At 37.5% G+C, this 12,025-nt stretch overlaps 1 protein-coding gene and 2 pseudogenes across 2 annotated transcripts; 2 read left to right on the top strand and 1 right to left on the bottom strand.

Annotated features, from left to right (window-relative positions):
* The first annotated feature begins 8 nt into the window (after positions 1-8).
* On the top strand, positions 9-3,039 carry LOC118054925 (exocyst complex component EXO70A1-like; annotated as a pseudogene).
* LOC118054933 (uncharacterized) lies at positions 2,283-4,905 on the top strand (annotated as a pseudogene).
* A 2,572-nt stretch (positions 4,906-7,477) lies between these two features.
* On the bottom strand, positions 7,478-11,227 carry LOC118054928 (putative disease resistance protein RGA3). 2 transcript variants are annotated; one of them, XM_073406043.1, is made up of 3 exons: positions 8,016-11,226; positions 7,820-7,879; positions 7,478-7,585 (listed from the first exon to the last, which is right to left on the bottom strand). In XM_073406043.1, exon 1 carries the CDS (start codon positions 10,885-10,887, stop codon positions 8,017-8,019), a length of 2,871 nt encoding a protein of 956 aa, XP_073262144.1. In that variant the 5' UTR covers positions 10,888-11,226; the 3' UTR covers positions 7,478-7,585; positions 7,820-7,879; position 8,016. The 2 variants fall into 2 exon arrangements, with proteins under 2 accessions (XP_073262144.1, XP_073262145.1); XM_073406044.1 differs by having other exon boundaries at positions 7,518-7,580; positions 8,016-11,227.
* Positions 11,228-12,025: the final 798 nt, after the last annotated feature.

Below are 12,025 nucleotides of genomic sequence, written 5' to 3'. Positions count from 1 at the left end.
ACCTTAAAAGACCAAACTTCCCTAAGGTTTGTTAGTTACTTGTGATGTTAGCTTTGTTAGTCTTTAGTTTCGTCTGAAACTGGTGAAGTTTGGTTAAAGATTGTAGACATGAAGATTTGTTGTTACATGAATCCTGGTTAATAATAATCAATTACCTAAAGAACCCAAAATCATTAGATAAAAAACGATCAAATCTTGATTGCTAATTTTATCTTTTCCAGCAAAAGTTCAGAACTTTGATTTAATATAAGGCCTTTTCATCTTAATTTGTGTGGAACCCAGAAGTTAAGATCTTTGATTTTTTAGGGGTTTGCTGTGTAAATAGAGAGTTTAGGACTGTAATGGCTGAACTAGGGAGGAGTGATGTTCATGGTAATGATATGATTGAGAATTTGATAGCTGCAAGGAAGTCATTGAAGCTAAGTTTAGAGAAGTCGAAAGCTTTAGGGTTTTCTCTTGAGAAGGCTGGGCCGAGATTAGATGAGATTAACCGAAGACTGCCTTCTCTAGAGGCGGCAGTGCGCCCCATTCGTGCGGACAAGGAAAGCACTTGTTGCTGCTGGGGGTCATATTAACCGTGCCATTGGTCCTGCGGCCGCGGTTCTTAAGGTTTTTGATGCAGTTCATGGACTGGAGAAGTCGTTATCGGATCCAAGGAACAATCTTCCTGGGTATTTGTCAGTGTTAAAGCGACTTGAGGAGGCTTTGAGGTTTCTGGGGGATAATTGTGGATTAGCAATCCAGTGGTTGGATGATATATTGGAGTATTTGGAGGATAATGTTTATGGCAGATGAGCAGCATCTTTTGAATTTGAAGAAGTCAGTGAAGGGTCTTAGGGAATCACAAAGTGATGATGAACGAGCTCGTCTTGATGGCGGGCTTTTAAATGCTGCGTTGGATAAATTGGAAGGTGAGTTTCGGCGGCTTTTGACAGAACATAGTGTGCCACTGCCAATGTCATCATCTCCGGATCTTGGTGAACAGGCAGTCATTGCACCGTCACTATTACCTGTGTCTGTTATACACAAGTTTGCAAGCCATTCTTGGGAGGTTGAGAACTAATAATAGACTTGAAAAGTGCATATCAATATATGTTGAAGTTCGTAGTTCGAATGTTAGAGCTAGTCTGCAGGCGCTGGATTTGGATTACCTTGAGATCTCAATACCTGAATTCAATGATGTGCAGAGCATAGAAGGATATATAGCTCAGTGGGGCAAGCATTTGGAAGTTTGCAGTGAAGCACCTGTTTGAAGCGGAGTACAAGCTTTGTAACGATGTTTTTGAGAGATTTGGCTTGGATGTTTGGATGGGATGCTTTTCCAAAATAGCTGCCCAGACTGGCATTTCTTGCATTTCTTCAATTTGGGAAGACTGTTACAGAAAGTAAGAAAGATCCAATCAAGCTTTCTGAAATTGTTGGATATATTTGCGTCACTGAACAAATTAAGGCTGGATTTTAACAGGCTTTTTGGCGGAGCAGCCTGTATTGAAATCCAAAATCTCACACGGGATCTCATTAAGAGGGTGATTGATGGGGCAGCTGAGATTTTCTGGGAACTTCTTGTTCAGGTGGAGTTGCAGAGGCAGATTCCACCTCCTCCAGATGGGAACGTCCCTATACTGGTGAGCATCATTACTGATTACTGTAATATGCTGCTTGGGGATAATTATAAACCTATCCTGAACCAGGTTCTGCTCATTCATCGAAGTTGGAAGCATGAGAAGTTTCAGGAGAGGATTCTTGTTAGTGAGGTTTTGAACATAGTTAAAGCCATTGAGCTCAATCTGGAGACATGGACAAAGGCTTATGAAGATTCTATCCTATCTAACCTTTTTGCCATGAACAATCACTATCATTTATACAAGCATTTGAAGGGAAACAAAGGTTGGGGATCTCTTAGGGGATTCTTGGTTTAGAGAACATGAACAGTACAAAGACTATTACGCTGCAATATTCTTGCGAGATAGTTGGGGGAAGCTTCCAGGTCATTTAAGTCGTGAAGGCCTGATTCTGTTCTCAGGTGGGCGTGCCACTGCCCGTGATCTTGTCAAGAAAAAGGCTGAAAAATTTCAACGAAGCTTTTGATGAAAATGTATAAGAGGCAGTCCAGCTGGGTTGTGCCAGATAGAGATCTCAGGGATAAGATATGCCAGCAGATTGTGCAGGCAGTTGTACCAGTTTATCGGAGTTATATGCAGAGCTATGGGCCCTTGGTAGAGCTAGATGGAAGTTTCCAGTAAATATGCAAAATTACTCGGTGCAGACTTTTGGAGCAAATGTTGAGCTCACTATTTCTGCCAAAGCCAGGAAGATATGCAAGTTTCAAGGGCAGACAACTTAGTGCCAAATTCAACAATGGTGTTGCAGATCTTCGCCGTACAACCTCTGCGGTGGTGTGATTTTCCTGCTATTATTGCTTTATGTTGGTTAAGCTGAAAGGTACCCGATCCAAACATCATCCCTCCTTTGATCAGCAGTCAGCTCTTGAACTGTACATATCTGTATGTTTGGTGGCTTGGAACTATTGTGGAAAATTTAATTTTAGTAGAGCAACCTCTTTTAGCAGACCATTGTCTGAATTTTCCCAGTGAGATCGAAATTCAAAGCTGTTTAAATGCAAAGCAAACGGAGTGCTATATCTAGTGCCTGGTAGGTTCTGCAATCTCGAGCAAGTCCTGGACACTAGGATGAAAGCGAAGATGGGCCTTTTTAAAAGCGTAGATAATACTTTGAGGTATAGATTGTCATTTTACTTTCATTTTCACTCTCATTTATTCAAATAGCGGGCGGCTGTAGAAACCTTGTATTTGCTATATTTGTGTACAATTCTTTGATTGAAGAGCAATTAGAGGTCTAGCAGGAATTAAATTGTTTACTTGTATTCTGAGAATTTATGGATGATAATTCTATGCAATTGCTGGTGTTAGAAGTTAACCTACAGCCTTGAGTTCACAGCAATAAGATGTTGGCTCATTTAGCTTGTCCTATTTTGAATTGTAAGAGAATTCTTTATTGTTTAAAGCCTTATTAGTATGATTCACGCTTTCATCCATCAATTACTCTATTAAACTGGAGAAGATGCTTTAGCTTTGGGTACTATTACTTTATATTTTGTTTTCCATCTCAATTGGTTGCCTTGGATGTGCACTGGTTGAGAGGGCATGCCTTTTAGGCTGATGTGTGAATTTTCATGAATGTCTCTCTGAAAGCATTCATAATTTCATATTATAGTACTTGTGTCTTACTTGTCTAAGTTTTACCTCTGCTAGGATTCTTATTCCTTGCTTAAATTGCCCGTGCCCTGTTATAGACTTTTCACAGTTTTCTCTCTTTGACCACCCCCTCTCTATATATAGACATGGAGATTAAGAAGCTGAGATGAATACTGCTTTAAGAAATACTCCTAATCATTACAAATTTCACAGCAGAAAAGAAGTAGTAGTACAGAAAAGAAAGTTTTCCAACAAAAATGTATGTGACCAGGCCTCTTTCGATGTACAAAAGAAATCCCTCAGCTCTTTCATCAGCTCCTCCTGAAGGTTCAAATTCTGGTATATTGATAATACAAGATGAAGAAGTTGATCTTACTTGTTGTTTTTGCTGCTCCAAGATCGATTTTGTCAAAGACCTGCCTTTCCCGCAGAACAAGAATCTAACAGTTAGCTACACCACAAGCACAGCTGATGGACAGACTATTAACATTACTAACCAAGTTATCTTCATCCCCGTGTTAAATCAGCCACTGTCTTCCAACCGATACTACGTGATCGAGCGTCAAGGGAAGCATAAAGGGTATGTTTAATAATCACAAGTCGCAGTTTCCATTTATTTGTTTTTCATATTATGTGACCGTGAAGCTTTAGAAAATCAAAATCCTTTATGTTCGGCTTCTTTACATAATCGACATGATTTTTCTAACTGGATCTGTGCATTAAACTTGGCCTTAATTCAGGGAAGCAAACACAAATGCTAAAGAGGAAGACGAAACAACGTGCTGTTTTGGCTTCTGTAGACATAATCCAGATAAGGAACCGCAGTCTTTCGACCCCAAGGACGTGTACGAGCAATTTGAGATTTGCAAGAGTAAAAGGTTTGGTTACGTTTCAAAATCGGTGGCTCCAGATGGCATCCCTCCATATTTCTTAAGGAGAAAAGGCTGGACACTGGACAGTGTCAACCTCAACTGCACGTGATTTTGAATTGAAGGAAGCAGCAGGCCTTGACAGAAATCTCCGAGCCCGCCTTCCAGATTTCCACTTGCCATTATCACAAAGAAGTTCTGCCCCTGTTGTTGTAGGAAACTGGTATTGTCCTTTCATGTTTATCAAAGAAGGAAAACTGAAGGACCAGATGAGTATTTCAAGGTACTATGAAATGACACTGGAACAAAGATGGGAACAAATTTTCGCAAGTGAATATAATTCTAGTGAAGGCAACCCTGTCATGCTGTTGTTCAGAGAGAAACGGTTTGCTGTTGCAGGTGGAGAAGTTGCACCGGACAAAAGGAATGCAGTTGATGGGGTGATATGGTTTAGGAGCTCCGGCGATGTTGGAGGAGAAGCAAGTGTGGGGTTGAGTTTAGAAATTGTGGGGGGGATCGATGAAGTGGGAGCAAGAAAGAGCAATATTGAGTATTTTCTATGCCTTGCATGTTTGGATACAACAGAATAAAGATAATGGGAGAAGATATTGGAATTATGTCCAGAACATACCAAAATGCAGACATAGTTTATGCAGGATAAACACCAGTGCTTGTATCAATATTGTTTTTAGGAAGCAGATCATGCATTCAGTATTCCCAATGAAAGCTTACAGCTACATGAAAATTTATCAAAAACAAAACTACATACAAAAATAAATATTTCGCTTTCATACAATTACTGCTACATACCCATTGTCGACAAGCCAATGTAACATTCCCTGCTGCAATTTCCTATTTGTTACAGAGAAAACAGGAAAAAGGCTACCAGGCTGTACTGGGCGAGGATCATATCTACCAAGTACTCCAGCAGCAGTATCGATAATTCCACTCTTCACCATTTCTTTCCTCACACAGCTGCCAAAGAGAGAAACAGGACTAATTCAAATGGGTGAAAGTATTACAAAGAGAGAGTTCTCGACAATTGAAACCATGGCAGACTTTACTAGAGCCCTTGGAAACTTTAAATAAGAGCTACCAACAATCAAAAGAGAAAAACATGACGAAAGTAGAACCGACGCGCAACTCAATGTCCCTAATAAATGAGGCTCTCCACATAACTTTGAGCTTCAAAGTAGATGTGAGATTTATTGTTTGGAACCCTACTCCAGCTTTGGTCAAGGGATCATCCAAATGCAAACATAATAGCATGTCATATGGTTCCAAAGAAGAACTACCCTGAATATGGTTCAACTTTCATTCTTCTTTGTCCACATCTCAAACATCAAAATTCGACTCTTTATTTTCCACTCAAGCTCATTGCGAGTAATTCTTTGTAGATCACAAGGTATGTTCAATATTCCAATGACCTTCTGAATAAAACTGAGCAAATTGCTTATAAAAAGTACTATTCTGCAGTTCACTGGTTTTAAGGCTGACATTAAGAGGGGGACATATAAAGCAATTAGTTGAATCCAAGAGCCACCACCTTCCTTGATGCCTGGGGGGTCCCGACATCCATCAATCAAATTATTTCATCAAGTCCAGGCTGTATCTACTATAAGAAAGGGAGATGAAAGATCCCGCAGTGCATTGCTGATATATATCAATAGTCTATCAAAATCTTATACTCAAACTTCCACATGTTGTCAAGCTTGTTGCAAAGATTCCAGGCACTAATACAATGACAAGATCTCAGCATTAGGTGCTTTTCCGCTAACCTGATTCCTACTCTCTCTTATTGTATGTGCTTTTCTGTTTGACTTTTTGGCCTTGGTTAGTAACTCTCTACATTTTCTTGCAAGCGTCGCACAGTTATTTCTACAAAATAATGGTGCTTTTGGGATGTATTCAGGTTTGAGAAATCCACTTAAACTGATTAGCCATGTGACTCCAGTGATGGCAATTGCAACTGCTCTTGTTTTTCATTCTTGTTTGGCCGAATTAAATTAAATAGAATCCAAGGACTTGGGCTTGGAACAGTTGGAACTACGGAAATCAACAATGGCATTCTTAAGCTGTGAGTGTCAGAGATCTATTCTTAATAATTTCATTAACTCTTTGGTGTTCAATGAGGCTGATTCCCATGCTGCAGAGGTGTGATAATTCTTGTCACCACCGGTATTGGAATTAAGTATCAACATCTTCAAGCATTTGTAACTCTGGTGTATATACAATGTTGATTGAAAGGCTCAAAACATGTTTATGTTTTAAGAGATGGGGATGGAGGAAATTTAAAAGACTGATGGCAGGCTCTTACGCCTCTTTTGCTGTCCAATAGGCTTAATGCAATCACACGATGGTAGAAATTAGAACTCTTACGGAGTCTGATCCTCTTAATGTCAACAATGGGCTCTTAATGCAATCACACGATAGGTTAAGGGTGTTTTTGTTTTTCGAAAAATGATTTTTGAAAAATTATTTTTCAATTTTTTTTTATGTTTGTTTGATATTAAAAAAATTAATCAACGAAAAACACTTTTCGGTCAACAAAAAATACTTTTCAATCAAAGAAAATTTTGTTTGGTTTTCAAGAAAGTGTTTTCTTTTTATTTTCGGCGAAAAACACTTTTCGAAAGTTGTGAAAAATTTACAAATATCATATTATTTGCTGATTATATGAAATTTGGTCCTCAAACTTTTGATTGCTATATATATATATATATATATATATTTTTTAAATATTTATTTTTTTAATTTCATCCCTTAGAATTTAATTTTTATATTAACTTTGGTCATGATTTTTATTTTGCTTTTCCCTTTTCATTTTTTAATTAAAATTTTTTATCTATAAAATTTGATCCCCATTATTTTTTATTGTTACTTATTTTATTTGAAATAATTTATGAAATGTTAATTATTATTATTTTAATTTCTTTATATTTCAATTTTTTTTTATTTTTTAGATTTGATCTCTGTTATTTTGATTATTATTTATTTTATTTAATAAGTTATTTTCTAGCTTATTTTTAATGATATAACCAAATACTAGAAAATATTTTCCAACTTATTTTCCATTATACTATCGAGTATCGAAAAATGATTCATTTTTTTTAAATTTACTTTCTAAATAAAAACTACTTTCCAACAAATAAACAAGCGTAATAAAGTTTTTATTGCAGAGAAAGCAGGGGGGAAAAATAGCATAACAGGAGACAAGGGAAAGGAGACAATAATTTTACATGGAAAACCCTCTCAAAATGAGGGGAAAAACCACGGGAGAATCACGGAAACACTATTATTAATTTAAATGCTAAGGTAACAATTTATTTTTAATGTACATATAATATTCAGACTATTATAAGAAACAATAAGTAAAATAAAAAGAAGCAAAGTCAGAAACAATATAATTAATTAATTAAAGGATATAAACACATCTCCTCCTCCTCCGATGGATTTGAGCGCTGTGATTATTTCTTTTCCCCATGTTGCCGGGCGCCTGCACTAGGAAATTGATGGATGATACTCTTAATTCATCGATCAAAGCTATTGTTCTTTTATTAAAATTAATTATACAGTTCAACCACATATTCTTATTAGATGAAGATACTGTCTACTTAATGGATATATACTAATATAGGCAATTAATCCAATAGGAACACCCAAAATAAACAAACAAATAAATAAATAAATAAATAAAAGAGGAAGTTAGTTCCTAATTACATATATAGAAGTTACCTGCAGCCAATCATCTATTGTTGTTGTTCTCGTATTAAACCTTGCCAATAATTAGGAAGACTGCCAATTAAGAGGAGAAATTAAGTTGAAGATCAGTTTCCTAAAATTATACATAAAAGTGCAACCCTTTTCTATTAATAAATAAATAGATAAAAAAGAATGTGATGTCAGATTTATTTATAAAAGAACACTTTACCTCATCTGCCGTATTTTGTGATGACTGGGGTATGAGAGGCGTTGGGCCAGCCCTCTCCTCCTTCTTTCAAATATTGTTCTTCTAGAATTGAGCTGCCTCCAATTTCCAGTTGCTCTAGAGTTGTTGACTGGAGCACATAATCTGGAAGTGCTTTCAGTTTCTCGCAACCCCAAATTTCCAAGGAACGAAGAGATGGCATAATTATGGTTGAAATGGAGATGTTTGTTTTATCTTCATTTCCTCCTTCCCACTCTTCCCACTCTTCCCACTTTTCCATGGACCAAAAGGAAAGACTTTTCAACTTGGGGAATGCAATAATAGTATTTGATGATGATGATGTCATTTCTCCAATACTAATGTCACTATCTACTCCCAATCCCAAGAATTCACGCCCCACCCTCCCCACGCATCCCATATCAAATATAGATAATTCTTCAAGAGATGGCAACTTCCCCAAAGGAGGCAGATTCTCAATCTTCCCCCACTTCCAGAGTACAACAACCCTTAGTTTATTCGTACAACTAGGAAACACTGGGATGACTCCTTGGTAATCATATATTTTCAATGAATAAATGTTTGGAGGTGGTTCTAAGGCTTCAAGGACTTTATCATCGCAAATTATCCTCCTATCTGTCCTATAATCAACCCATAAATCTAACTGAGTGAGGTGTTTCTTGTTATGAAGTTCTGCTTTCTTAACCTCATCTGGATCTTTCACATCTCCCAACCATTTTATAATCAGAGATCCTTGAAGGTGGTTCAAGTTTCTCAAATCCCCAATATTAGACTCTTCACCACTACCATTCACATGAAACACATCTAATTCCTGAAGAGAACTTAACCCCTCAACTCCTCTCATCTTCAAAAAATCACAGTTAAGAACACTGAGATGTCTTAATTTGACTAGTCTTCCTATGTTATCAGGCAGCCTTTCAAGTTCCTCACAAACCGAGACATCTAAAGTTAACATATTATACAATTCACACATCTCTTCAGGTAACTCCCTGATCTCATTCGTAGACAAGTCAACATGCCTCAGGTGTATCAACTTTCCTATGTTGGATGGGACTTCTTCTATTCCACATCCTGGCAACCTCAATGTTCTTAGACAACTCAAATTAGCGATTAATTTAGGTAAGGCTGCATTCATCGATGAAGGATAACCACCAACAATCAGGCTGCGAAGCTTTTTCAAACTATGGATGGTCGCAGGTAATGGGTCGGTCTGAAAATTTCTAAACACTATCATGGAGTGTCGGGCATCTCTAGAAAAAGAGTCTATCTTGGACTCTGACACACCATCGATATCTACACTAAAACATTCATTTTTTGTCAAGTTTTGCGCTAGATCATGCACCATGTCATGCATCTTACAAGCATAAATGCTGCCATCATCCTTGTTTTTCTCAAAGTCTTGAAAGAAAGAGCGAGCAGCTAAAGCTTCGAAGCACTCACGACCCCTTACTTCCATCTCTTTATTCTGTGTTTCCCGAAGGAAACCTTGTGCCATCCATAGTTTGATCAAAGTGTCCCTCTCAAATCTGAAGTCTTTTGGAAAGACTGCACAATATGAGAAGCACGGTCTCATATCAGAGGGCAGGTCATTGTAGCTCAACCATAAAGGAGCCAAAATTTTGCTTTCAGCTTCTTCAGTCTCCCAGACATGGCTGTTCAAGACACTTTCCCACTCTTCTATTCTACTTTTAAAGCGTAAAAGACTTCCTAGACTCTTTACAGCAAGAGGCAAGCCTTTACACTTTGCTGCAATTTTTCTACCAATATCTTCTAAATCTCCTCTCTCTTTACTGTTTTTTTCAAAAAAAGCTAGCTGACTGAATAGTGACCAGCATTCATCTGTAGAGAGAAGTCCTAATTCTAAAATGTCAGTACCCGGTGAGGAGCCCATGCAATTTGCAACATTCCTCTTACGTGTGGTCACCAGAATACTACTTCCAGGCAAACAACCACACTTGAGGGAGTTTCTCAGTTGCTCCCACTTTGTGGAATCTTCATTCCACACATCATCTAGGACAAGCAAGAATTTCTTTCCCCTAATCAATGATTGTATGTTTTCTATTAAAGTCTGCAATTCGATTAAATCTGAGGCAGAACCTTTAAGAGCTTCAAGGATTGCCTTGGCAATCTTTGTCTCATCAAAGGGATCTGATACACAGATCCATATTCTCTTCTCAAAATGGGTCGCCACCTCATGATCATTATAAACTAGTTGAGCAAGGGTTGTCTTTCCTATCCCTCCCATTCCTACTAGAGAGATTGTACGGAGGGCTGGTCCTTGACTACTCTCAGCACTAAACAGCATTTTCATAACCCTGTCTTTATCCATTTCTCTACCTTTAACTTCTTCTACATCTATAACAGAAGCGGTTTTTCGATGTTCAAGTTGTTTAATTTCCACTTTAGATGACTTGAAGTCGAACATATTTTTCTCAATCGCAATGCCATCTATTCTTTCATTCAGTTCTTTTATCTTAAGAGCAATATCACGACGCAAACCAACTTCTCTAAAACGAAAGCAAGAGAAGATCATGAAAGAGCATACCTTCCTTGTATTCTTGCGGGGATGCTCATTTACCTCGCTTTGAGATTTTGCAATTGCAGTGCGCCACTCATCCAGAACATCATCCATGTCGTAAGATACGTCTTTGAGCTGATCTAACCAATGTTTGACCAACTGATCCTTCAACTGTCTTTCCTCTGCATCGGCAAGCACAGCTTGGATGGCCTGGAAATTGCTGGTAAGCTTTTTAACCTCGCTCTTGACACCAACGACGAGCCTCACTTCTCGTTTCACTTCCTGAATAAAGATTGAGCTTAGCTGCTCCAATACTACGGAAACAAGACCATCAGCCATAATGTTCAGAACTAAGGAATGGTTGAGAGAGGATAAAATTGAAATAAAAGGATAATAAATTTGGAAATGTGCAATATAGGGAGTAATTGATTGGTTGAGAAAAGAGGAGAAATAAAAAGGGGGAGCTTATGATTTGATGGTTCTTCATATGATCTATTACTTGATGTATATATAGTGCATTGGAAAAGGCCATGGAATCTCTTAGTTTCATGTACTGAAGCAAAAGAGCTTTGCTTTCATGATGGTTTTTGGGATACTCTTCTTCCCCAAGAAATGCCCTTTATTCTTTCCTTTCGAGTTCTCAGAAGAAATATTCCAATATTTACAAGAGCTAGCTAATCATGTTACTCCGTAAATCATTCTTTTTTTACTTTGGATGGGAATTCTTTCCCCCCCTATAGTCATTAAGAATCTTGTGCAAGTAGTTTAAGCAAGAATCTTGATCCATTCAATTCATACATTATTTCGGGACATATAGTAGTTTAAGAAAGAATCTAGTGCAAGTGCAACAACCAAGTAAACTAAGAGAAGGGGAACACGGATGGAATCTGATGCAAATGGAAACATCTCCAGTTTGTTCCAAGATTTCTGAAACAACGTATCATTTACTAGAATTTCTTTCTTTGAATGTGAACTTGTTCTGCCAAGTTTTTGTAAAACCCTTTGATTTGATCAAATTCACTCCCATTTTATTATCATTAAGATCTGTAACTTGCATTTTGGATTGCACCTACATCAGTACATCACCAAGGATGATTCTCAAAAAGCGCTTTGAATCCCCTTTTCAGAAAGTGCTTCTGGCCAGATGGAATATTTTTTGTAATTCGTTTTCCATGTATTGGTTGGGTGCTGCTGATACTCTGTCCCCTACCTTTGCTAACTTTGCCTGTCAAAATCGTTTTTTACTTTTATTTATTTATAATTTTTTTTACCTATCTATTACTTTTCACTCAAAAATATTTCAAAAATATATTTTTTAATATTACATCCAAAAAAAAATGTAGCAAATTGTTTGTCAGACAAGATAAGGAGATTTCTTGACCAAGTCTGAGGGGAGAGTCCCTTCAGGTTGGTTTTGTGGGAAGAAAAGTAAAAACACTCATAAAGGAAATTCTTTTCCTTTTGTCATCTGACTTCA

Source organism: Populus alba, chromosome 18 (assembly GCF_005239225.2).
Source record: "Populus alba chromosome 18, ASM523922v2, whole genome shotgun sequence".
Taxonomy (NCBI): Eukaryota; Viridiplantae; Streptophyta; class Magnoliopsida; order Malpighiales; family Salicaceae; genus Populus; species Populus alba.
Note: the sequence above shows the minus strand (reverse complement) of the source record. Positions and strands in the feature narration are given on the sequence as shown.

What these genes read in the sequence shown, in the direction of transcription:
- LOC118054928 (XM_073406044.1), bottom strand. Translation starts at nt 10,887, where the DNA reads ATGGCTGATGGTCTTGTTTCCGTAGTATTGGAGCAGCTAAGCTCAATC.